The sequence below is a fragment of the Cherax quadricarinatus genome, chromosome 23 (assembly GCF_038502225.1).
Source record: "Cherax quadricarinatus isolate ZL_2023a chromosome 23, ASM3850222v1, whole genome shotgun sequence".
NCBI lineage: Eukaryota > Metazoa > Arthropoda > Malacostraca > Decapoda > Parastacidae > Cherax > Cherax quadricarinatus.
Window position 1 is genome coordinate 17411018 of NC_091314.1, and position 27269 is coordinate 17438286.

The window sequence follows — 27269 nt, forward strand, 5'->3', positions numbered from 1 at the left end:
GAGAATATTTTGAGGAACTTTTAAATGTTGAGGAAGAAAGGGAGGCGGTAATTTCATGCACTGGCCAGGGAGGTATACCATCTTTTATGAGTGAAGAAGAGCAGAATGTAAGTGTGGGGGAGGTACGCGAGGCATTACGTAGAATGAAAGGGGGTAAAGCAGCTGGAACTGATGGGATCATGACAGAAATGCTAAAAGCAGGTGGGGATATAGTGTTGGAGTGGTTGGTACTTTTGTTTAATAAATGTATGAAAGAGGCGAAGGTACCTAGGGATTGGCGGAGAGCATGTATAGTCCCTTTATATAAAGGGAAAGGGGACAAAAGAGATTGTAAAAATTATAGAGGAATAAGTTTGTAATAAAGTTGGTAGAATTACCGACAATATGTAAAGTAAAAGGACACAAGTGCAACTAATGTGACATTTAATTGTGGCAATGTATTGTTTGTAATGGCTTGATAAAGCTCCTGGAGAGCGAAACGATGCCACAATTAAATGTCACATTAGTTGCACTTGCGTCCTTTTACTTTACAGGAATAAGTTTATCGAGTATACCAGGAGAAGTGTACGGTAGGGTTATTATTGAAAGAATTAGAGGTAAGACAGAATGTAGGATTGCAGATGAGCAAGGAGGTTTCAGAGTGGGTAGGGGATGTGTAGATCAAGTGTTTACATTGAAGCATACATGTGAACAATATTTAGATAAAGGTAGGGAAGCTTTTATTGCATTTATGGACTTAGAAAAGGCTTATGATAGAGTGGATAGGGAAGCAATGTGGCAGATGTTGCAAGTACAGTGGACCCCCGCTTAACGATCACCTCCAAATGCGACCAATTATGTAAGTGTATTTATGTAAGTGCATTTGTACGTGTATGTTTGGGGGTCTGAAATGGACTAATCTACTTCACAATATTCCTTATGGGAAAAAATTCGGTCAGTACTGGCACCTGAACATACTACTGGAATGGAAAAAGTTCGTTAACCGGGGGTCCACTGTATATGGAATAGGTGGTAAGTTACTAAATGCTGTAAAGAGTTTTTATGAGGATAGTGAGGCTCAGGTTAGGGTGTGTAGAAGAGAGGGAGACTACTTCCCAGTAAAAGTAGGTCTTAGACAGGGATGTGTAATGTCACCATGGTTGTTTAATATATTTATAGATGGGGTCGTAAAAGAAGTAAATGCTAGGGTGTTCGGGAGAGGGGTGGGATTAAATTATGGGGAATCAAATACAAAATGGGAATTGACACAGTTACTTTTTGCTGATGATACTGTGCTTATGGGTTAGCGGATGAGTTTGGGAGTGTGTGTAAAGATAGAAAGTTGAAAGTGAACATAGAAAAGAGTAAGGTGATGAGGGTATCAAATGATTTAGATAAATTGTGTACGAATGGTATATAATACCGACAAGATGAGATTAAGACACATGTGCAACATCTGGGTATCTTTATTGTAGATGTTTTGCCATCCAGTGGCTTTATCAATACAAATTCTAGGACATAACTTGAAGACAGTAGAACTATGTACAGAAGATGAGGTAATCAGTCCCTCAACCTAGGAGTAGGTGCGAAGAGCACCATAGTCGTGGAGATTCAGAATCTCCACGACTATGGTGCTCTTCGCACCTACTCCTAGGTTGAGGGACTGATTACCTCATCTTCTGTACATAGTTCTACTGTCTTCAAGTTATGTCCTAGAATTTGTATTGATAAAGCCACTGGATGGCAAAACGTCTACAATAAAGATACCCAGATTTAGATAAAGAAAAATTGGATATCAAATTTGGGAGGAGGACTATGGAAGAAGTGAATGTTTTCAGATACAGTGGTCCCCTGCTTTTCGTAGTTCCTGGCAAACGTAAAATTCGCCAATCATAGGGGTATTTTCGTATAAACATGGACTCGCTTTTCATAGGTTGACTCGCGAGTCGTAGTTCGTCCGGGACGCGTACGCACAGTGTGGGCCAGGGCGGCAGCCAGTCTGGCATTGTTTACCAGTGAGCGAAGGTCCCCTCACGTGCTCCAGCGAAATATTTCATAATATTCCATTTATTTTAGTGCTTGCAAGTACTAAATAAGCTACTACCATGGCTCCAAAGAAAGCTCCTAGTGCCAAGCCTGTGGTAAAGAAGGTGAGAAATACGATTGAATTTAAGAAAACCATCATTGAACAATATGAAAGTGGTACAAGTGTGGCCGAACTGTCCAGGATGTACAAGAAACCCTACACAACCTTATGTTCCATAGTGGCCAAGAAAAATTAAATAAAGGATGCTGTTGTTGAAAAGGGAGTAACTATGCTGACAAAAATGAGATCACCAGTACTGGAAGAGGTTGAGAAGTTATTATTGGTGTGGATAAATGAGAAACAATTAGCAGGAGATACTCTTATGACTTCGTTTATTTGTGAAAAGGCTAGGCAGTTGCATGAAGATTTGGTAAAGAAATTGCCTGCAAATAGTGGTGAAGTGAGTGAATTTAAGGCCAGCAAAGGCTGGTTTGAGAGATTTAAGAACTGTACTTGCATACACAGTGTGGTAAGGCATGGTGAGGCTGCCAGTTCGGACCACAAGGCGGCTGAAAAATATGTGCATGAATTCCAGAAGAACAAAAACAGTGAAGGACTGAAACCTGAATAAGTGTTCAATTGTGACGAAACAGGCCTCTTTTGGAAGAAAATGCCAAAGAGGACCTTCATTACACAAGAGGAAAAGGCAATGCCAGGACATAAGCCTATGAAAGACAGACTGACACTAATGTTCTGTGCTAATGCTAGTGGGGATTTCAAAGTGAAGCCATTACTAGTGTACCATTCTGAAAATCCCAGAGTGTTCAGGAAAAACAATGTTATGAAGAGTAAATTGTGTGTGTTTTGGAAGTCTAATAGTAAGGCATGGGTCACGAGGGAAATTTTTGTCGAGTGGTTCAATGAAGTGTTTGGCCCTAGTGTGAAGGAGTATCTCCTGGAAAAGAAATTGGATCTCAAGTGCGTGCTAGTAATGGACAATGCACCTGTTCATCCTCCAAACTTGGATGACCTAATTTTCGAGGAGTTTGGGTTCATCACAGTAAAGTTCTTGCCCCCGAATACCACTCCTCTCCTCCAACCCATGGACCAGCAGGTTATTGCAAACTTTAAAAAACTCTACACAAAAGCAATGTTTTACAGGTGCTTGACTGTGACCACAGACACTCACTTGACCCTAAGGGAATTTTGGAGAGAACACTTCAGCATCCTCCACTGCATAACCCTTATAGGTATGGCTTGGGAGGGAGTGACTACCAGGACTTTGAACTCTGCCTGGAGAAAATTGTGGCCAGATTGTGTCGACAAGAGGGATTTTGAAGGATTTGGGACTGACCCTAATGAGCCTATGTCTGTTGTAAAATCAATTGTGGCACTGGGGAGTTCCATGGGGTTGGATGTGAGTTTGGAGGATGTGGAAGAATTGGTGGAAGACCACAATGAAGAGCTCACCACTGAGGAGCTGCAAGAGCTTCAGCAGGAAGAGCAACACATCGCAGCTCAGAATCTTGCTGCAGAGGAGGAGGAAGAGAGATGGAAGAAGGTGCCTTCTTCAGAAATTAAAGAGATTTTTACTAGGTGGGGTAAGATGGAAAGCTTTATGGAGAAACATCACCCTAACAAGGTTGTTGCAAGCCAGGTTGGCAACATGTACAGTGACAAAGTCTTGGGCCATTTTAGGGAAATGTTAAAGAGCCGCCAGAAACAGAGTTCTCTCCACAGTTATTTTGTGAGACAGGACTCCAGTGACTCTCAAGGTGGTCCTAGTAGCATTAAGAAACAGAAGAGAAGCAACCCCAGAAAAGCAAATGGTACCTGAGGTGTTGATGGAAGGGGATTCCCCTTCCAAACTGTAAACAATCCACTCTCTCCTCCTCCAGTCTCCCATACACTAAGAAGAATCTCCAATAAAGGTAAGTGTTATGCTGTTAATGTTTCATTCATCATTTCCCATTGTATTGTTTAAGTACTACATGTATACTTCATGTTAAAATTTTTTTTGTTTTAATACTTCTGGGTGTCAGGAACGGATTAATTGTACAGTGGACCCCCGCTTAACGATCACCTCCCAATGCGACCAATTATGTAAGTGTATTTATGTAAGTGCATTTGTACGTGTATGTTTGGGGGTCTGAAATGGACTAATCTACTTCACAATATTCCTTATGGGAACAAATTTGGTCAGTACTGGCACCTGAACATACTTCTGGAATGAAAAAATATCGTTAACCAGGGGTCCACTGTATTTACATTATTTCTTATGGGGAAAATTGATTCATAAATCGTAAATTTCGCTTATAGTAACGGCTCCAGGAACGGATTAATTACGAACAATGAGGGACCACTGTACTTGGGAGTTAACGTGTCGGCGGATGGATTTATGAAGGATGAGGTTAATCATAGAATTGATGAAGGAAAAAAGGTGAGTGGTGCGTTGAGGTATATGTGGAGTCAAAAAATGTTATCTATGGAGGCAAAGAAGGGAATGTATGAAAGTATAGTAGTACCAACACTCTTATATGGGTGTGAAGCTTGGGTTGTGAATGCAGCAGTGAGGAGGCGGTTGGAGGCAGTGGAGAGGGCAATGTGTGGTGTAAATATTATGCAGAAAATTCGGAGTGTGGAAATTAGGAGAAGGTGTGGAGTTAATAAAAGTATTAGTCAGAGGGCAGAAGAGGGGTTGTTGAGGTGGTTTGGTCATTTAGAGAGAATGGATCAAAGTAGAATGACATGGAGAGCATTTAAATCTGTAGGAGAAGGAAGGCGGGGTAGGGGTCGTCCTCGAAAAGGTTGGAAGGAAGGGGTAAGGGAGGTTTTGTGGGCAAGGGGCTTTTACTTCCAGCAAGCGTGCATGAGCGTGTTCGATAGGAGTGAATGGAGATGAATGGTATTTGGGACCTGACGATCTGTTGGAGTGTGAGCAGGGTAATATTTAGTGAAGGGATTCAGGGAAACTGGTTATTTTTATATAGCCGGACTTGAGTCCTGGAAATGGGAAGTACAATGCCTGCACTCTAAAGGAGGGTTTTAGGATATTAGCAGTTTGGAGGGATATGTTGTGTGTCTTTATACGTATATGCTTCTAAACTGTCGTGTTCTGAGCACCTCTGCAAAAACAGTGATTATGTGTGAGTGAGGTCAAAGTGTTGAATGATGATGTAAGTATTTTCTTTTTGGGGATTTTCTTTCTTTTTGGGTCACCCTGCCTCGGTGGGAGACGGCCGACTTATTGAAAAAAAAAAAAAACATGTATGTGTAGTGTGACCTAAGTGTAAGAAGAAGTAGCAAGACATGTTTAAGAGACAGAAAAAAGACACCAGCAATCCTACCATCATGTAAAACAATTACAGGCTCTCGTTTTACACTCACTTAGCAGTAGAGTATACATATCTCCTTGGGCAGGTGCTATCTACCAACGTACTACTTCTTATAATACTGTGTATTGCACTGCATGGTGTTGTAGCCCCCTCTCAAACATAGAGATATGCATATACTGACATTGCTTCATTTGGAATATACAGTATGAACTGAAGCAAATAGTTGAATAGATCTTGTTTTGCTGGTTAGGCAGTGTTATGCATGATGCATTGTGTGGACCCATCTGGTCTTAAGATTTGTTTTCAAAGACATGAAGAGACTGTAAGAGTTCCAAACAGTTGTGATGAGGTCAAAAATATTGGCTAGTGACATATGAACGCACAAATAATTGTGCCTACCATTAAGTAAGAAACAACCTCATCACTTGTGTACTATTATGTTAGACATAGTTAAGGGGGTTCAAGACTATTCTTCATACAGCATTTTTTTTTTTTTTTTTTTGCATGCAATAAAATTTGTTTTTTTCAACAAACAGGCCATATCCCACCAAGGCAGGGTGACCTAAAAAAAGAAAAATTAAAGTTTTTCTTTTTAAATTTAGTAATTTATACAGGAAAAGGTGTTACTAGGGCTCTGGTGGCCTGGCGGTTAACGCTCTCGCTTCACACGGTGAGGGCCTGGGTTCGATTCCCAGCCAGAGTAGAAACATTGGACGTGTTTCTTTCCACCTGTTGTCTATGTTCCCCATCAGTAAAATGGGTACCTGGGTGTTAGTCGACTGGTGTGGGTCGCATCCTGGGACACTGACCTAAGGAGGCCTGGTCACAGACCGGGCCGCGGGGGCGTTGACCCCCGGAACTCTCTCCAGATAAACTCCAGAAACTAGCCCCTTGCTCCCGGCATTTTAGTTGCCTCTTACGACACACGTGGCTTATGGAGGAAGAATTTTAATTCACTTACCCATGGAGAAAAAAAAAATATTTTATCCTCCTCTATCTTTTAGGTTATTATATGTGGAATAAGTAAAGAGCCACTTACTCCTGGAACTTTAGTCACCTTTTATACCATGCATGATTATAAGACAAGGATTTTAATTAACTTTTTCATGAGAATGGAAAAAAGGTTACAGATTTGAAAATGTGAGTTAAGAAATTTGAGAAAATGTAAGAATGGTAAGTGCACAGTAAATATAAATTAAGATGGTATACAGTCACTTCTCTCCTCTTTCACCATCCCCCCCCCCTTTAACTGGATACTCTCATCCCCACATTATTAAGTAATATGCTATTCATATTATTATTGTTTTTAAGATGAACATTTAAATTGATTTTTTAAAAAAATATTAATGCCAGTTGATTTCTGGAAAAGACAGGCAAATAGTAGAGGCTCCACTATTAAAGTATTATATAGGAAATGTTAATAACAATTAAAAAAAAAAAGAAGAAAAGTTCATGATATATAAGACAAAACAAGCAAACCTCAAGCTGCTCAAGAATATATGATTAGAGATACTAATTAAAATAAACAGAAGATTGAAGACAAGTTAGTATTACTACTTGTGTATGATGGAATATGGGACTGAAATAAAAAGTTACCTCGTGTCTTTGGGAAATCAATTGGATATCATATGTGCTGGAGTCCAAGCCAGCTTGCCAAGCCTGAAGTTCCAACCACAGCATCTCATAAAGTTCCTGCTGATACAGCACTTCTTCCTCACTCCTCTGGTGGGAACATCACAAAGGTTAGTTCAGAGAAATCAAACTTATCATATATTCTACCTAATGATTAACCCTTAAACTGTCCACACATAGATCTACATTCACGTGCGGTGGGCTCCAAACGTAAATCAATGTTTTATTTTTCATTCTTTCAAATTTGGCACGATAGGTCTGATTCACCTAGACATGAAAGAATGGGTCTGTGCACTCAGTGTGCACACTACGAATAAAATCAGGGACCACTTAGTACCTTGTGGGAGCACCAGTTCAATTGAGCACCAGCTAGAGCAAATAGCATGGCTAACACCAGTGATTCACTGATGTCATGTAATATTAACACTCACATTTTAAGAGGAAAGTAAAAATAGGTTAGATAAATGCATGAGTGGGTGTAGGTGGGTTTGAGCTGGACCTGACTAGCTTGTGCTACTGGGTCAGATGTCATGCTCATTCTTTCAGTGGATGTGACCTGACTAGGTGGGTCATTGGTCTAAGCCGGGAGGGGTGACATGGACCTGTCTTGCATGGGCCAATAGGCCTGCTGCAGTGTTCCTTCTTATGTTCTTATGTATTCGGCTGGCTGGCTTTGGCTGTCGCTGTATCTCTCTATATCTCTGTCTATCACTGTCTATCTGTATCTCTGTCTATATCTCTGTCTCTCACATGTACTCATAAATACAGTTATACATAATATAAATTACCTAGGATAACCCAAAAATTCCAGGCTAAGTGCTATAGAGTGTTTGTAGATATAAAACATAAATAAACATGACAAGTAATAGCAGTGTCACTTGCTCAGCAATCAGGGAGCAGCCTGTACTCCACAAACGAACAAGTTTACTAGCCACTCTCTGAGACAGAGACAAGTAGATGGAAAGACAGACACACACACACAGGCAGACAGAAAGACAGATAAGCAGAGCTAGACAGACAGATGTACAGATAGACAGACAGATAGATAGACAGACAGACATACAGAGACATGTTTGTGTGCAAGAGTAAAAACATATAAAGGCAAGGTTCCCCCCTCCAGCAGCGCACATTCATCAAATGTCACTTGTTTTCTGACGCTTGTCATAACACCATTATTCAAGGAGTTCATATTATACTTCAGGCACACACAGAAGACAGAAAGAAAGGTAAGCTGAACTGGACAGACAGATAAGCAGAGCTAGGCAGACAGACAGATAGATGTACAGATAGAAAGGCAGACAGACAGATAGACAGGCAGACAGACTGATAGACAGACATACAAAGACATGTTTGTGTGCAAGAGTAAAAACATATAAAGGCAAGGTTCCCTCCAGCAGGGCACATTCTGACCCTTGTCATAATGCCATGCTTCAAGGAGTTTCATACTCCAGCATGTCTACAACATTGCTGGGACCTATAAATACTTTGTATATATCTCTAGACAATAGTAAATGACCATGGCAGGTGAAAATGTTCACCTGTCAGTGTGAGTGTTACAATTGGAATACTATTTCAGTACATAATATTAGTGTCAGAACAAAGATTGGCTATGAAATCACAAGAGCTATTATAAATTGTAATTATCAGAACATAAAAATTATATAAATTAAAAACGAGAAAGGTAAATTGGCAACACTTCTGCAAGCGGCAGAACTGGATGTTGCCATCAGGTGAGCATCCAGAAACAACTTCATGCTCTTATATCTCAGTAAGTACTGGTCCTAAAATTTTTTTTTTTGGTCTTATACCACACAGAAAATTGCCCTCTTTAATTTAAAAACAAAAAAAACTATTTTTTTACTTTTCAAAATATTCGGAGCACCATGCAAGTGAATGTAGATCTACGTTTGGACAGTTTAAGGGTTAATCTGGCACCATTCATCTACATATAAAATACAAATGATCAAATTCATTTTGTCAATTTTACAAGTGTCATCTGTATAAAATATATACTATTCTAAACTGTACATAAGGGTTAACACATACCTGTCGATGGTTAAAAGCAATTTCCTGAGTGCCAGTTTTGACTAGACTCTGTAACTGTGTGAAATAACGAACACGATCTGGAGGTAGTTCAGCCGTAGACACCTTACGGTTATCAGTTTGATCCGATTCACACCCTTCTTCCAATTTCCGACAAGACACACTCATGTAGCGAGATCTTGAATCGACCTAAACATTATCAACCAATAAGGATCTATTCACACTCTGATCTGCAATATCCTACTTAAAAGTTATTAGATTACTTCTAAATAAATTTAAATTGAAGTAACTAGCAGGCACCAATTAAAGGCAACCAAAGCTAATAAAATGACAAAGGCCACTGATAAAAAGACAAGATAGAGGAAGAATAAGAGGAAATAAGTAAGAGAAAAGTAATAGATGGCAGAGAGAGCATTTTTTATAGAACAGGATACACATGGTACATTAAGATTAAAAAATAAAGTGTTTACTGTCAAAATACAAAAGAAAAAGACAAATACAGCATTTATTATGGACAAGTATCTTCACCAGGTACCAGATCAACCAGGCTGTGATGGATATCTGGAACTGCAGGCCATCAACAGCAACATCCTGGGTGACCAGGAAAGCACCTGACAAGCATGGCCCATGACCAGGTTTCAGGAGTAGAAAAATTCTTGGAACTTATCAAAGGCATATCAAAGATAAGAGATATTATTGGCAATAATCAACTATGACAACTCTCACTTTATATTAGATGGTTTATCCTTTAACCCTTTGACTGTCAAGACCCCAAATCCTGAAGTGATTCTCTGTGTCGCAAAATACAGTGGACCCTCGACCAACGCTGGCATCGTCTAATGTTAAATCCGACTAGCGATACATTTTATAGCAAAAATTTTGCTTCGACTAGCGCTAAAATACTCGACCAACGAGATTCGTTCCGTCCGAGACGCGTCCAATTGTGGCCAGTGTTTACAAGCCAGCCAGCCACCGTGGTCCCATCCAAACATACAATCAGAACATTTCATATTATCACAGCGTTTTTAGCGATTGCACCTGCAAAATAAGTCACCATGGGCCCCAAGAAAGCTTCTAGTGCCAACCCTACAGCAAAAAGGGTGAGAATTACTATGGATATGAAGAAAGAGATCATTGCTAAGTATGAAAGTGGAGTGCGTGTCTCCGAGCTGGCCAGGTTGTACACCAAACCCCAATCAACCATCGCTACTATTGTGGCCAAGAAAATGGCAATCAAGGAAGCTGTTCTTGCCAAAGGTGCAACTATGTTTTCGAAACTGAAATCGCAAGTGATAGAAGATGTTGAGAGAGTGTTATTGGTGTGGATAAACGAAAAACAGATAGCAGGAGATAGCATCTCTCAAGCAATCATATGTGAAAAGGCTAGGAAGTTGCATGACGATTTAATTAAAAAAATGCCTGCAACTAGTGGTGATGTGTGCTAATGCTAGTGGTGATTGCAAAGTGAAGCCTTTATTGGTGTATCACTCTGAAACTCCCGGAGTATTCAGGAAAAACAATGTCCTCAAGGACTTGACACCTCAAGAACTAATGGAAGGGGATTCCCCTTCTAAACATTAACACCATCCACACTCTCCCCTCCTCCCATCCCATCAATCATCACCAGATCTTCATTAAAATTAAGTGTCAATTATTCTATTGTTATTAATCTATTGTTATTGTTGTTATTGTAATTATTCTATTGCATTAAACTTAATATTTCATGTGGCAATTTTTTTTTTTTCATACTTTTGGGTGTCTTGCATGGATTAATTTGATTTCCATTATTTATTATGGGGAAAATTAACTCGACTAACGATAATTTTGAGTAACGATGAGCCCTCAGGAACGGATTAATATCGTTGGTCGAGGGTCCACTGTATTCACAAAAAAAAAAAAACTTATGAAATGATAATCTTTTCCCAATGGTAATGACACCAAAAGTACGAAATTTGATGGAAAACTTACGGAATTACGCTCTACAATCTTGGCGATATATATGCATCGGTGATATCACCCAATTTGAGCCCTATTTTCAGCCAATTCCACTGTTCCAGTCCATCAAACTCATAGTTATTCTGCTAGAACTCCATTTGTTCTATCGAATGAGTACAAAAAACTGCCCATTTACTGATTTAAACTACCCAATAAAGTGGTCAGAAATTAGCAATTTGGCCAATTTCACACAAATTAAAAAGCATGCCAATTTCAAAATATGGTCCAGAATAAACAATGCAGAGATTCTTGGCACTAAAATACCATTTTCTCTGTTCATTAGCCATGTCTCCAGGTCCCTCTTATATTATTCTTGCTTTCTGTTTTGAATTTTTATTCAAACAGAAAATAGAAGATTTACTGTTATGCAGACTACTGCATTATTGTAAAAATGGTATAAATAATATCAGTGCATTAGTGAAAGAATATTAGACTCATCAATTGATGTGTATTGGACACGTGGAGTGATTTATTTACTCCTGAACATCGGCAAAAATCGAACATTTCCGCTACTTTGAGCTTAATTTCAAGGTCCTTTTCTTTGTGAAACTAATCAAAATAATCTCTATTTCTGAAATATGTCTTCCATTCTATCAAACAAGACAAAGGAAATGAGAATACAACCATAAATACTACACGAAAATACAGTGGACCCTAGGAATACGTAATTAATCCGTTCCAGAGAGTGAGACTTATCCCGAATCTGACTTATTCTGAATTAATTTTCCCCATACGAAATAATGGAAATCCATTTAATCCATTTTAGACACCCAAAAGTATTAAAAAAATGTTCTCTACATGAAATATACATTTACCTACACAGAAAACAATGATACATGAAGAATAAAACAATAATAACATCACACTTGCCTTTACTGAAGACATGGTGATGTATGGAAGACGGGAGGAGGGGAGAGGATGGAGGAGTTTACAACTGTTTGGAAGGGGAATCCCCTTCCATAAAGACTTCAAGTACCAAGTCCTTATCCTGGGTTACTTCCCTCCTTTGTTTTTTAATGCCACTAGGACCGGCTTGAGAGTCACTGGACCCCTGTCGTTCAAAAAAGTGTTCCAGAGAGGTCTCTTTCTGGCTTATGTTAGGAATTGTGTTGGGAGACAGGACAAGATAGTCCTTCAATATGACACTAATATCAGCTCTACGGCTTATTTATCTAGAAAAATTCATCTAACAAGTCATAATAAACAATATTAATAACATAGAAACATGATATATACTCTAGAATGAATGAAATATGGCATTTAGAATGCCACGAGTGGTGGTGTGTTGTTTGTTGTTGGGTGTATAAGGGCCACTGAAAAATAAGCCTTACATAGTGGTGATGAAGGCGGCGGTGTTAGTAGCCCCATACACATGTACAGTGGACCCTCGCCTAACGCTATTAATCCGTTCCTGAGTGCTCAACGTTACGCGAAACTATCGTCAAGCGAATTAATTTTCTCCATAAGAAATAATGGAAATCAAATTAATCCATTCCTGACACCCCAAAGTATGAACAAAAAAAATTTTTACCACATGAAATATAAATTTTAATACACACAAACTGAAGAAGACATGCACAGTTACATGACACTTACCTTTATTGAAGATCTGGTGATGATTGATGGGATGGGAGGAGGGGAGTGTTGGTGTTAGTGTTTAGAAGGGGAATCCCCTTCCATTTGGACTTGAGGTGGCAAGTCCTTTTCCAGGGTTACTTCCCTTCTTCTTTTAATGCCACTAGGACCAGCTTGAGTCACTGGATCTCTGTCACACAACATATCTGTCCATAGAGGCCTGTACCTCCCGTTCCTTTATGATATTCCTAAAGTGTTTCACAACATTGTCAGTGTAATAGTCACCAGCACGGCTTGCAATAGCTGTGTGAGGGTGATTTTCATCAAAAAATGTTTGCAATTTAAGCCACATTGCACACATTTCCTTAATCTTTGAAGTAGGCAACTTCCTCAATTTCTCTATCCCCTCCTACGAAGCAGTTTCCTCAGGTGTGGCCTCTTGCTGTTGAAGATGATCTAGCAGCTCATCAGTGGTCAGTTCTTCATTGTCCTCCTCCACCAACTCTTCCACATCCTCCCCACTAACCTCCAACCCCAAGGACTTCCCCAATGCCACAATGGATTCCTCAACTGGCATAGGATTCTCAGGGTTAGCCTCAAACCCTTCAAAATCCCTTTTGTCTACACATTCTGGCCACATTTTCTTCCAAGCAGAGTTCAAGGTCCTCTTAGTCACTTACTCCCAAGCCTTACCTATAATGTTTACACAATTGAGGATGCTAAAGTGATCTCTCCAAAACTCTCTTAGAGTCAATTGAGTTTCTGAGGTCACTACAAAGCACCTTTCAAACATAGCTTTTGTGTACAGTTTCTTGAAGTTGGAAATGACCTGCTGGTCCATGGGCTGCAGGAGAGGAGTGGTATTAGGAGGCAAAAACTTGACCTTAATGAAGCTCATGTCCGCAGAAAGTCGCTCTGTCACGTCTGAAGGATGACCAGGAGCATTATCTAATACCAGGAGGCACTTAAGGTCTAATTTCTTTTCAATTAGGTAATTTTTCACATTGGGGCAAATGCATGGTGTAACCAGTCATAGAAAAAGTCCCTAGTGACCCATGCCTTACTGTTTGCCCTCCACAGCACACACAAATTAGCCTTGAGGACATTGTTTTTCCTGAACACTCTGGGAGTTTCAGAGTGATACACCAATAAAGGCTTCACTTTGCAATCACCACTAGCACTGGCACACATCAACAGAGTAAGCCTGTCTTTCATAGGCTTATGTCCTGGGAGTGCCTTTTCCTCCTGAGTAATGTACGTCCTGTTTGGCATTTTCTTCCAAAACAGGCCTGTTTCGTCACAATTAAACACTTGTTCAGGTTTCAGTCCTTCACTGTCTATGTACTCCTTGAATTCCTGCAAAGATTTTTCATTCGCTTTGTGGTCCGAACTGGCAGCCTCACCATGCCTTATCACACTATGTATGCCACTACGATTCTTAAATCTCTCAAACTAACCTTTGCTGGCCTTAAATTCACTCACATCATCATTAGTTGCAGGCATTTTTCTAATTAAATCGTCATGCAACTTCCTAGCCTTTTCACATATGATCTCTTGAGAGATGCTATCTCCTGCTATCTGTTTTTCATTTATCCACACCAATAACAGTCTCTCAACATCTTCTATCACTTGCGATCTCTGTTTCGAAAACAAAGTTGCACCTTTGGCAAGAACAGCTTCCTTGATTGCTGTTTTCTTGGCCACAATAGTAGCGATGGTTGATTGGGGTTTTGTGTACAACCTGGCCAGCTCGGAGACTCACCCTCCACTTTCATACTTAGCAATGATCTCTTTCTTCATATCCATAGTAATTCTCACTCTTTTTGCTGTAGGGGTGGCACTAGAAGCTTTCTTGGGGCCCATGGTGACTTATTTTGCAGGTGCAATCACTAAAGAGGCTGTGATAATATAAAATGTTCCGATTGTATGCTTGGAAGCGACCGCGGTGGCTGGCTTGTAAACACTGGCACCCACGGAACAAGTGAGGCATGCTCAGGCCACACGTGGACGCGTCTCGAACGAACCACGTTGAGCGAGTTTTTTAGCGCTAGCCGAGGCAAATTTTTTGCGTTAAAATGTATCGCTAGGCGGATTTAACGTTATGCGATGTGTTCATTAGGCAAGGTTCCACTGTATCTCCAACAACAATGGAGGGGTCAGTTTCGTGCTGTCCTTTTTCCATCGATTAATCGCTTAACTTACTTGCTACACTGTTAATGCTACACATTATCACTGGCTGGCGCTATAGCCTTTATAGATTCCTTCTGCTTTAGTATCGCACATATTGCAGAATCACTGGAAAAGGGACATTCTCCCCTCTCTCTCAGCCCGGCTGGCACTAGAAGCTTTCTTTGGGCCCATCGTGGCTTATTTAACAGTTACAAGCACTAAAAAGAATGGAATAATACAAAATGTATTGTATGAATGTGTGGGATCATCCTCACTGGCTGGTAAGCAATGGTTCACTGGGCCGCTCAGGCCCCAGTTCAGTGAGTTCACGAGCCAATATTTTGACGCAAAAACGTTACTTATTCTGAATATTGCTTATTCCAATGATATCTTAATCTGGGGGTCCACTGTACACCTCAAAGATGGCGTTTTAATCCAAAAACACTGCCGAAGGTTTGTATCTCTCATTATGCACTGTGTGCTGCAGGATTTTTTTTTTTATACTGTGCACACTGACCACACAGACCCATTCCCTCACATGTGGGCCTAACAACTTTTTCCTGCTTGATCTGAAGCCACTAGAATTTTGGCATTTTAATACGTCAAAAACAATGGCTCGTAAGATGTATATATAAGACACCAACAGTCAAAGGGTTAATCCCACACCTCTTCCCAATACCCTAGCATTCACTTTTTTTTTTACAACCCCATCTATAAATACATGTTAAACAACCATGTTGCTATCATGCATCCCTGTCTAAGGCCTACTTTTACTGGAAAATAATTTCCATCTCTCCTACATACTTTAACCTGAGCGTACTGTCCTCACAAATACTGCTTTCAGTAACCTACAACCTGTTCCATACACTTAGAGCAACTGCCACAGTGTTCCCCTATCCATGTGCTTTTCTTAATCCATAAATGCAGCAAAAACCTCCTCTTTTTTTTTTTTTTTAACACATCAGCTGTTTCCCACCAAGGCGGGGCGACCCAAAAAGAAAAACCCAAAAACAAAGACAAAAAAAATCTTTCATCATTCAACACTTTCACCATCATCCATACATAATCACTGGCTTTGCAGAGGCACTCCAAACAGCCAATATCTCAAACATCTCCATTAACCCTTTGATTGTTTTGGTTGTATATATACATATATCTTAAGAGCCAGTGTTTCAGACGTAAATATACTCAATAATTCTAGCGGCTTTAAATCAAGCAGGAGAAAGCTGGTAGGCCCACATGTGAGAGAATGGGTCTGTGTGTGTGTGTGCACGCACCACATAAAAAAAACCTGCAGCACGCAGTGCATGAGAAAAAAAAAAACTATGACCGTTTTTTTGGATTAAAACGCCAACTTTGAGGTGTATTTTCGTATAGTATTTATTGTCGTATTCTCGTTTTCATGGTCTCACATGATAAAATGGAAAACATATTACAGAAATAGAGATGATTTTGATTAGTTTCACGATGAAAATTACCTTGAAATTGAGCTCAAATTAGCGGAAATGTTCGATTTTTACCCATGTTCAGGAGTAAGCAAATCACACCACATGTCCAATACATGTCAACTGGGGAGTCTAATATTCTTTCACTAGTGCACTGATATTATTTATACAATTTTTACAATAATGCAGTAGTCTGCATAACAGTAAATCTTCTATTTTTTGTATGAATAAAAAATCAAAATAGAAAGCAATAGTAATATAAGAGGGGCCTAGAGAAGTGACTAATGAACAGAGGATATGTTATTTTAGTGCCAAGAATGTCTATATTGTTTATTCTGAACCTTATTTTGAAATTGGCATCTTTTTTAATTTGTGTGAAATTGGCCAAATTGCCAATTTCTGACCACTTTATTGGGTAGTTCAAATCGGTAAATGGGTGGTTTCTTGTACTCAACTGATAGAAGAAATGGAGTTCTAAAGAAATAGTTATGAGTTTAGTCAACTGGAACAACGAAATTGGCCAAAAACAGTGCTCAAATTTGGCGAAATCGCCGATGCGTATATGTCGCCGAGACCGCTAACTTCACGGGAGCATAATTCCATGAGTTTTCGACCAAATTTCGTACTTTTGGTGTCATTACCATTGGGAAAAGATTCTCTATCATTTCATAAGAAAAAATATTTTTTTTTTTCCAAAAATTTTGCGAAAGAATGACAATTTCAGAAAGGAGCTTGCGACAGTCAAAGGGTTAAAGTGCAGGCATTGTACTTCCCACCTCCAGGACTGAAGTCCAGCTAGCCATTTTCTCTGAATCTCTTCACAAAATATTACCCTGCTCACACTCCAACAGCTCGTCAGGTCCCAAAAATCATTTGTCTCCATTCACTCTTATCTAACACATTCACTCATGCTTGCTGGAAGTCCAAGCCCCTAGCCCATAAAACCTCCTTTACCCCCTCCCTCCAACCTTTCCTAGGATGACTCCCCCCTACCCTGCCTTCCTTCCCTTACTTTCATCTAAAAAAAAAATTTCACAAATATGCCTAATGTAAACATATGCATATATACTCACACAAAAGAGCATAAATTCATGGCAGTTTGGTTTCAGTCCTCTGCCTCCTTCCCAAAAATTTGAGCACAAATTACACAATATTGAAAATGTTTAACACAACCTACACAACATATTGAAAATAATGGATATCCACTTGGACTATGCAGTGACTAGCAAAATATACTTGATACTGTTGATCACATCCTTCTTAAACTAGAGCATTATGGATTCAAAAGACTACATTCTTCACAATGAAATCTTTCTTCATTGAGTGATGCTAGATACCAACATTTTTTTTTTTTTTCAACAAGTCGGCCATCTCCCACCGAGGCAGGGTGACCCAAAAAAGAAAGAAAATCCCCAAAAAGAAAATACTTTCATCATAATTCAACACTTTCACCTCACTCACACAAAATCACTGTTTTAGAAGTATATATGTATAAAAATACACAATATACCCCTCCAAACTGCCAATATCCCGAACCCCTCCTTTAGAGTGCAGGTATTGTACTTCCCATTTCCAGGACTAAAGTCCGGTTATATAAAATAACCAGTTTCCCTGAATCCCTTCACTAAATATTACCCTGCTCACACTCCAACAGATCGTCAGGTCCCAAATACCATTTGTCTCCATTCACTCCTACCTAACATGCTCACGCACGCTTCCTGGAAGCCCAAACCCCTCGCCCACAACACCTCCTTTACCTCCTCCCTTCAACCTTTTCGAGGATGACCCCTACCTCACCTTCCTTCCCCTACAGATTTATACGCTCTCCATGTCATTCTACTTTGATCCATTCTCTCTAAATGACCAAACCACCTCAACAACCCTTCTTCAGCCTGCTGACTAATACTTTTATTAACTCCACACCTTCTCCTAATTTCCACACTCCGAATTTTCTGCATAATATTTACACCACACGTTGCCCTTAGACAAGACATCTCCACTGCCTCCAACCGCCTCCTCGCTACAGCATTTACAACCCAAGCTTCACACTCATATAAGAGTGTTGGTACTACTATACTTTCATACATTCCCTTCTTTGCCTCCACAGATAACATTTTTTGCCTAAACATATACCTCAATGCACCACTCACCTTTTTTCCTTCATCAGTTCTGTGATTAACCTCATCCTTCATAAATCCATCCACTGACACGTCAACTCCCAAATATCTGAAAACATTCACTTCTTCCATACTCCCCCTCCCTAATTTGATATCCAATTTTTCTTTATCTAAATCATTTGATACTCTCATCACCTTACTCTTTTCTATGTTCACTTTCAACTTTCTACCTTTACACACACTCCCAAATTCCTCCACTAACCTTTGCAATTTTTCTTTAGAATCTTCCATAAGCACAGTATCATCAGCAAAAAGTAACTGTGTCACTTCCCATTTTGTATTTAATTCCCCATTATTTAATCCCACCCCTCTCCTGAACACCCTAGCATTTACTTCTTTTACAACCCCATCTATAAATATATTAAACAATCATGGTGACATTACACATCCTGTCTAAGACCTACTTTTACTGGAAAGTAGTCTCCCTCTCTTCTACACACCATAACCTGAGCCTCGCTATCCTCATAAAAACTCTTTACAGCATTTAGTAACTTACCACCTATTCCATACACTTGCAACATCTGCCACATTGCTTCCCTATCCACTCTATCGTATGCCTTTTCTAAATCCATAAATGCAATGAAAACTTCCCTACCTTTATCTAAATACTGTTCACATACATGATTCAATGTAAACACTTGATCTACACATCCCCTACCCATTCTAAAACCTCCTTGCTCATCCGCAATTCTACGTTCTGTCTTACCTCTAATTCTTTCAATAATAACCCTACCGTACACTTTTCCTGGTATACTCAGTAAACTTATTCCTCTATAATTTTTACAATCTCTTTTGTCCCCGTTCCCTTTATATAAAGGGACTATACGCACTCTCCACCAATCCCTAGGTACCTTCCCCTCTTTCATACATTTATTAAACAAAAATACCAACCACTCCAACACTTGTCTTCCCCTGCTTTTAACATTTCTGTCATGATCCCATCAGTTCCAGCTGCTTTACCCCCTTTCATTCTACATAATGCCTCATGTACCTCCCTCACACTCACATCCTGTTCTTCTTCACTCCTAAAAGCTGGTATACCTCCCTGGCCAGTACATGAAATTACCCCCTCTCTTTCTTTGTCGACATTTAAAAGTTCCTCAAAATATTCTCGCCATCTACCCAATTTCTCCAGCTCCCCATCTACTAACTCCCCAACTTTGTTTTTAACTGACAAATCCATTTGTTCCCTAGGCTTTCTTAACTTGTTTAACTCACTCCAAAATTTTTTCTTATTTTCATTAAAATTTCTTGACAGTGCATCTCCCACTCTATCATCTGCTCTCCTTTTGCACTCTCTCACCACTCTCTTCACCTTTCTTTTACTCTCCATATACTCTACCCTTCTTATAACACTTCTGCTTTGTAAATACCTCTCATAAGCTATCTTTTTCTCTTTTATCACACCCTTTACTTCATCATTCCACCAATCACTCCTCTTTCCTCCTTCACCCACCCCTTTATAACCACAAACTTCAGCCCCACATTCTAATATTGCATTTTTAAACCTATTCCAACCCTCTTTACCCCCCCCCCCCCCACTACTCATACCTGCACCAGCCCACCTTTCTGTCAACAGTTGCTTATATTTCACCCGAACTTCCTCCTCCCTTAGTTTATACACTTTCACCTCCCTCTTACTTGTTGTTGCCATTTTCCTCTTATCCCATCTACCTCTTACTCTAACTGTAGCTACAGCTAGATAATGATCCGATATATCAGTTGCCCCTCTATAAACGTGTACATCCTGGAGCCTACCCATCAACCTTTTATCCACCAATACATAATCTAACAAATTACTTTCATTACGTGCTATATCATACCTTGTATATTTATTTATCCTCTTTTTCATAAAATATGTATTACTTATTACCAAACCTCTTTCTACACATATCTCAATTAAAGGCTCCCCATTTTCATTTACCCCTGGCACCCTGAATTTACCTACTACTCCCTCCACAACTTTTTACCCACTTTAGCATTAAAATCCCCAAGCACAAGTACTCTCACACTTGGTTCAAAACTCCCGACACATTCACTCAACATTTCCCAAAATCTCTCTCTCTCCTCTATACTTCTCTCTTCCCCAGGTGCATATACGCTTACTATAGCCCACTTCTCACATCCAACCTTTATTTTACTCCACATAATCCTTGAATTAATACATTTATAGTCCCTCTTTTCCTGCCATAGCTTATTCTTCAGCATTATTGCTACTCCTTCTTTAGCTCTAACTCTATTAGAAACCCCTGACCTAATCCCATTTATTCCTCTCCACTGAAACTCACCCACCCCCTTCAGCTTTGTTTCACTTAAAGCCAGGACATCCAGCTTCTTCTTATTCATAACATCCACAATCATCTCTTTCTTATCATTCGCACAACATCCACGCACATTCAGACTTCCCACTTTGACAATTTTCTTATTCTTATTCTTTTTAGTAATTACAGGAAAAGGGGTTACTAGCCCATTGTTCCCGGCATTTTAGTTGACTTTTCCAACACGCATGGCTTACGGAGGAAAGATTCTTATTCCACTTCCCCATGGATATAAAAGGAAAAGTAAAAAGAACAAGAACTAAGATAAAATCAAAGAAAACTCAGATGAGTGTGTATAAATAAACGTGTACATGTATGTTTAGTGTGACCTAAGTGTAAGTAGAAATAGCAAGACGTACCTGTAATCTTGCATATTTATGAGACAGACAAAAGACACCAGCAATCCTACCATCATGTAAAACAATTACAGGCTTTCGGTAGTACCTCCCTGGGTGGTTGCTGTCTACCAACATGTGACCAAAAATTACCTTTTTTTTCATCAAAATTATCTACTGGCATTCTTTAAATTAAAGCAGTGTCGTGGGGCTCATGATGTTTATTTTTTATATGAATGACATATCAAATGCCATTTAACACTTTGAACCAGTACTATTTGCTAATGACATCCCAATAATCACCTAAAACTCCTCTTTAGTTTCTAAAAACCATATCAAAAGATGAACTGTAAAATATCTTTACTGGGTGACAAAAATAAAATGTCACTATGACTGAAACAACTCCCACCTCACAACAATTTGAAAATGAAAACTGGAAATTTTTTTGGACCATTCTGAATAGTTATCAAGTTCCGAGTGAGAAATAAAACAATAAAAAGCCATAACTCAGGTAGAGAATTGGGGCTAAAGATAACCCTGAAGTCATTTAAGGCCTGTGTTCCTAAGATCAGAACATTTGACAATGGCCCAGTATAGACTAAAGGGTCATCAGATTTTCATTTTCAATTTGTGGGTTAATTGTGGACTGGATTACGACAAAAGACACACCCCCAACACGGTATATCTACCACATAATACCTGGAAAAAAAAAAGCCACATAATTAACAAGATAAATGATACTCAGATGGAAAGAAAGGATGACAGTCAATACATAAGCTGGCATCCAGTTAAACTTAAAAATAATACTTACCTGTAAGACATACCCCAAAATGCAAAAAAAATACAGTGGACATTCTTACAAAGATTCACTTCCATATATCCCAAACTATACCACCAACACTACACTTCTTATAAACTATCAACATTTCAATTTTGATATATGAAACTGAGGATTAGCCACAGCTATCATTACACTAACCCAGACATAAAACTCTTTTCTTTAGAGAGAAGACAGAGCTTTTTAGAGTTATCAGAGCTTATTTCTTGGGTGTCATTGAAAATTGGGTTGGGCAAATGTTTTGTTAGTGGGATGGATTGTAAAGGACCTGCCAAGTATGGGCCAACAGGCCTGTTGCAGTGTTCCTCCTTTCTTATGTTCTTATGAAATAATTAAATTATACTTACTACTATTATTAAAATCCTACACTGTCATGATTTTAGTTACACCAGAGATGCTGTACATATTATGAATTTTTTTGGCACTACAGTATGACCAAACTGAAATATTGCCAAAATTTACGAACCTGTATCAGTATAGGTTATACACAAAATATGAACAATATGAGAATCATAAAAGATACTTTTATCAATGGTAATCTATCATATTAATGCATAAAAAAATGTAATGCAGTATCTAGTATTGTTTCCTGGGATCATTATACACACACACACAAAAAAAAAAAAGCTGTGTATGTACTGAAGGTAAGCAAATGTTTAAGATTTTCCAGTTTTCCTGCATGTTCACAAGTCTATATGACAGGTTCAGGAATCCTGCCAGATTAAAAACATTTAACAGGCTAGCATTTTGCACTCATATGACAGGACTGTAAAACCTCCCTGGATAATTGCTGTCTACCAATTTACAGTACACAATGTATTCTTTGCCAAATTATTGTGATTACTAAGATAAGATAAGATAAGATAAGATAAGATTTCGTTCGGATTTTTAACCCCGGAGGGTTAGCCACCCAGGATAACCCAAGAAAGTCAGTGCGTCATCGAGGACTGTCTAACTTATTTCCACTGGGGTCCTTAATCTTGTCCCCCAGGATGCAACCCACACCAGTCGACTAACACCCAGGTACCTATTTGCTGCTAGGTGAACAGGACAACAGGTGTAAGGAAACATGTCAAAATGTTTCCACCCGCCGGGAATCGAACCCGGGCCCTCCGTGTGTGAAGCGGGAGCTTTAGCCACCAGGCCACCGGGCCACATTGTCATTAGAATATTTGTTATACAGGTAGGTAACAAACAAATTTTTTTTCCCTTAACGACCACCTCCCACCAAGGTAAATGAGTATACAAAATGTAAGCAACACACTATATCACACAATTAATCAATCTGAAAAACCACTAAAAAATATGCTAAGAAAGTTGTGGTAATACTAATGACATTAATGTTGACTGATAATTAATGATGATGATGATGATAAGTCATAATGAAGACAATAACAAAAACACAAGTATTAATCAATTAAGAACTCTGCCTCCTTATCTATCCCAGAAATACATTCTACATCACACAGTTGTTTCCTGCAATAGCAAGGTGTCTTGTAAAGAACTTTCAAAGCTCATGACTCACAAATAACTCTCAAAATACTTTCCTATGTATTATTTTAAAAAATTTCACTGGTGTACCAAAATTCATCAACTTGCAGGACAGCAAAAAATAAAGAATGTGGAAGAAGCAGCAGGAAAGCTTCATATGAAAAAATAGAATCAATGAATATCAGCAATGGAGAAAGGTTAATGTCAGAAGCACATAAAAAAAAAGGAAAGTGGGAAGAGAAAAGTTTTTAAAGAGAGAAAGAGAGAGCAGTTGCTAATTTGGCAACCACCATATGGGTCAACTAAACATGGCTCAAGCAAAAAACTCGCAGTGCATTTAAGGACATTGCCTTTTTTTCCCCAACAATAGCATTTTATAGGCAAATGAGGCAAGTCACTCTACTACCTGTAAATGAAGAGTAGACACCACAGTATACTCAACCACGCAACCAGAAACAACTTGACAGCTATCCACAGTATTTGGGCATGATGTCTCCTATAAAAATTTTATTTAACCTTGTAAGCTTGCTAAATTAAGGTGCATAAAAATATCATTGAAAAGAAAATGATACTACACCATGAGGCTATTTAGTCAAGATGCTAGCCTGATCATAAATGCCCTTCCTGTACCCAAACAACTGACATCCTCATATACCTCCGATAAAAAATAAAAATGAATTAATGGGTATGTAGTTTGGAGATCAGGAGGTGCGGAGTTACTAAAAGTATTACCCAGAGGGCTGAGGAGGGCTTGATGAGGTAGTTTGGTCATTTAGAGAGAATAAATCCAAACAGTATGACTTGGAGGGTATATAAATCTGTAGTAGAGGGAAAGTGGGTATGGCACTGATACAGACATACAGCACATTAAGATTACTCTTAAGCTTCAATACTATCTCTTGAGAAATAATCCTACTACATATCCAATATTGCAAGGATAATACCTTAACAGCTGGCGACAGTGGTGGCAGACTCTCACATCGTTCATCAGAATCTACAGTTGTTGAGGTGCTCATTAAGTTGGACAAATTTTCTAAAGTTGACTGTTTATGTTCTCGGTCTTGAGAACGCACACGGTCCATTGATCGTTTCCGTTCTCGGTACTGTTGCCTTGTTTTCTCAGGGGCTGATAGGAGACATGTACTGTATGACCACTTAAGAACAGATTCTTATTCATGACATAAATATGCTCCATGAAATTTAAAGATCTTATCATGCATGATTACAGCTTCCTTAATAGCATATCAGTACTTAAACTTATATTCGTAATTCTGTAAATACTATTAGCCATACCTAAAAACTTAACAGAACAACTTAAAAACAACCTCTAGCTCAATACTATCAAAGGAAACAGAAAAAACATAAAAGTAATTTCCCACTGGCTTATGAACAAAAGCTTCAGCAATAAACAAACTTTCTTTCTTAACCATTATAGATCTTATGAAAAGCAAAGCATTATTAAATACGCACAAAAATAATTTAGCAAATGCAAATTTTTACTAGTAATCTTGGTTATATTCTTGCATCTTAGAGGCTACCCTGCTATATATTTAATTTTATATTGCTGTAAATACTTATGAAACAAAAAATTAACTAGATGTATGATAAAATCAAACTACAATACAAGATACATCACACTGTCACTTACAGCTGCACATACTAAGTGATCCTCTCTGAGTAACTGCAACGGAAGAATCCAAATACATACTGTATGGCCTTATATCATATTGAATGTACTGATAAACTCACTTTAATGAGAAAATTTATTTAAGTTTCAAAACAATTTTGAGAGGTAATACACAACACTCACCAGCTTCAGATACACAATGATCTGAGTAGCCAGGAAGAGACAGAAATCGCTCAGCAGTGTTACGACGCTTCAAAGTAGCCTTTATTGTCTTGGCTGCTTCTTTGGCTTGTAAACTATAAAAAAAAATAATATTTTTTAAAAGTTCATGAAGAAAATTACACCGTGATGAATCATAACTAACCCACAAATTGGGGATGAAAGGGAAGAAAGATGTTGAGTGGTTTCAAAAGTTGTGGTGACTACAGACACCACACAGACCAACTTTCACCATACATGACACTATTACACATTTCCTTCCTTCTATGGTGAAACAACTACAACAGACATAATTCTACAATATTTGTTTGTTGGTGACAGATGAAATATAGTAACCACTGAAAAGATAAGAAATATACAGTTTTAAACAAAAGTTTGAGAAATAATGGAATAACAGGAAGGCCTGCCTGCCTGCCTACTAATATATTTATAAAAATTATAATTAATGGTAGTAGGTTGGTAGACAGCAATCGCCCAGGGAGGTACTACCATCCTGCCAAGCGAGTGTAAAACAAAAGCCTGTAATTGTTTTACATGATGGTAGGATTGCTGGTGTCTTTTTCTGTCTCATAAATATGCAAGATTACAGGTATGTCTTGCTACTTCTACTTACACTTAGGTCACACTACACATACATGTACAAGCATATATATACACACCCCTCTGGGTTTTCTTTTATATTCTTTCTAGTTCTTGTTCCTGTTTATTTCCTCTTATCTCCATGGGGAAATGGAACAGAATTCTTCCTCCATAAGCCATGCATGTTGTAAGAGGCAACTGAAATGCTGAGAGCAAGGGGCTAGAAACCCCATCTCCTGTATAAATTACTAAATTTAAAAAGAGAAACTTTCGTTTTTCTTTTTGGGCCACCCTGCCTTGGTGGGATATGGCCGGTTTGTTGAAAAAAAAAATTAATTACTTCATGCTATAAAATCAGATTTCAAAATGAAAGAGTAATTTCTGTGAATTATTCTATCTCATACTGTCCTCAAAAATATATAAATTATTTAACAAAATAGCTGAAAAAAAATAAATGCCTTGTTCTTTGATAACTTAACCTAGGCTTAACCAGTGTACTGCATCAAACATTAAGTTGTAAATATAAATTCCTGTCACATCTAAGATATACATTTCCCAGTAAGAAAGATCAGTTATAATATGTAGTAGGTTAACAACATATGCTATAGCTTACAAGGAAAAGCTCAGTTATGCACAGAATCTCAGGCAATCAAAGCTAGGCCTAATACTAACAGAATAAAAATATAAAATATTTTGGACGATATAGTATATAAATGACAGCACACTAAAATATAAAATTACCTCGGCACACGAACAGCTCCCAACTTGAATAATCATGTAGGCATATTTTTGTAAATGCTTTTGTGAGTGTATTTTTGGAGGTCTGAAATGGATTAATCCAATTTACATTATTCTTTATGGGAACAAATTCATTCAGTATCAGCACTTGAACAACCTTCTGGAACGAATTAAGTTCGTAACCCGAGGTACCACTGTATTACAAATTTTAGTGAAAACTGAGCATTTACTGATTCAAGCTGTAAAAATGATGTAAAAATAATGTAAAAATAATGTAAAAATAATGTAAAAATAAAAATAATGTAAAAATAATGTAAAAATGAGCCTATCATGCAAGATAATTACAAAGCAAGGAAGAAATGACAACAACAATTTAAAATATAATTAAATTACTTTAGGTGAGGTAAGGGTAAACAAGAGAGGAAGAGTAGTGTAACTATATATAGACTGAGGGACATAATACCAAATTTTGTTCTTTTTTTTAATGAGCTGGATTTGAGCATTACGTTTTAATTTATCTATGAACAGACCTAGGAACTTGCTCTCATTCTTTTTCTTTACTTCAGATTGGTTAATTTTGATGATTAATTTTGAACATGGTTCAGAATTAATTCAGGACTGTTTTAGTTCATCATAACTTTACCCTTTCACTGCCCATTACATTGATCTACATTACTGACACCAAGGTCCATCACGTAGATCTATGTAATGAGCTCAGCTCACTCAAATAAGCTGCGAGCAGTAAATT

At 38.4% G+C, this 27269-nt stretch overlaps 1 protein-coding gene across 1 annotated transcript in view; it reads right to left on the minus strand.

Moving 5' to 3' along the window:
• LOC128685570 (mitogen-activated protein kinase kinase kinase 4-like) overlaps nt 1–27269 on the minus strand; it is a 272746-nt gene that overhangs the window by 222617 nt on the left and 22860 nt on the right. The window contains exons 2-7 of the mRNA XM_070087989.1: nt 25169–25281; nt 25007–25039; nt 24303–24484; nt 23765–23854; nt 9019–9204; nt 6937–7062 (exon numbers count right to left, since the gene is read on the minus strand). Of these exons, the coding sequence (XP_069944090.1) occupies nt 6937–7062; nt 9019–9204; nt 23765–23854; nt 24303–24484; nt 25007–25016 (594 nt within the window). The 5' untranslated portion in view covers nt 25017–25039; nt 25169–25281. The remainder of the gene's footprint in view (nt 1–6936; nt 7063–9018; nt 9205–23764; nt 23855–24302; nt 24485–25006; nt 25040–25168; nt 25282–27269) is intronic.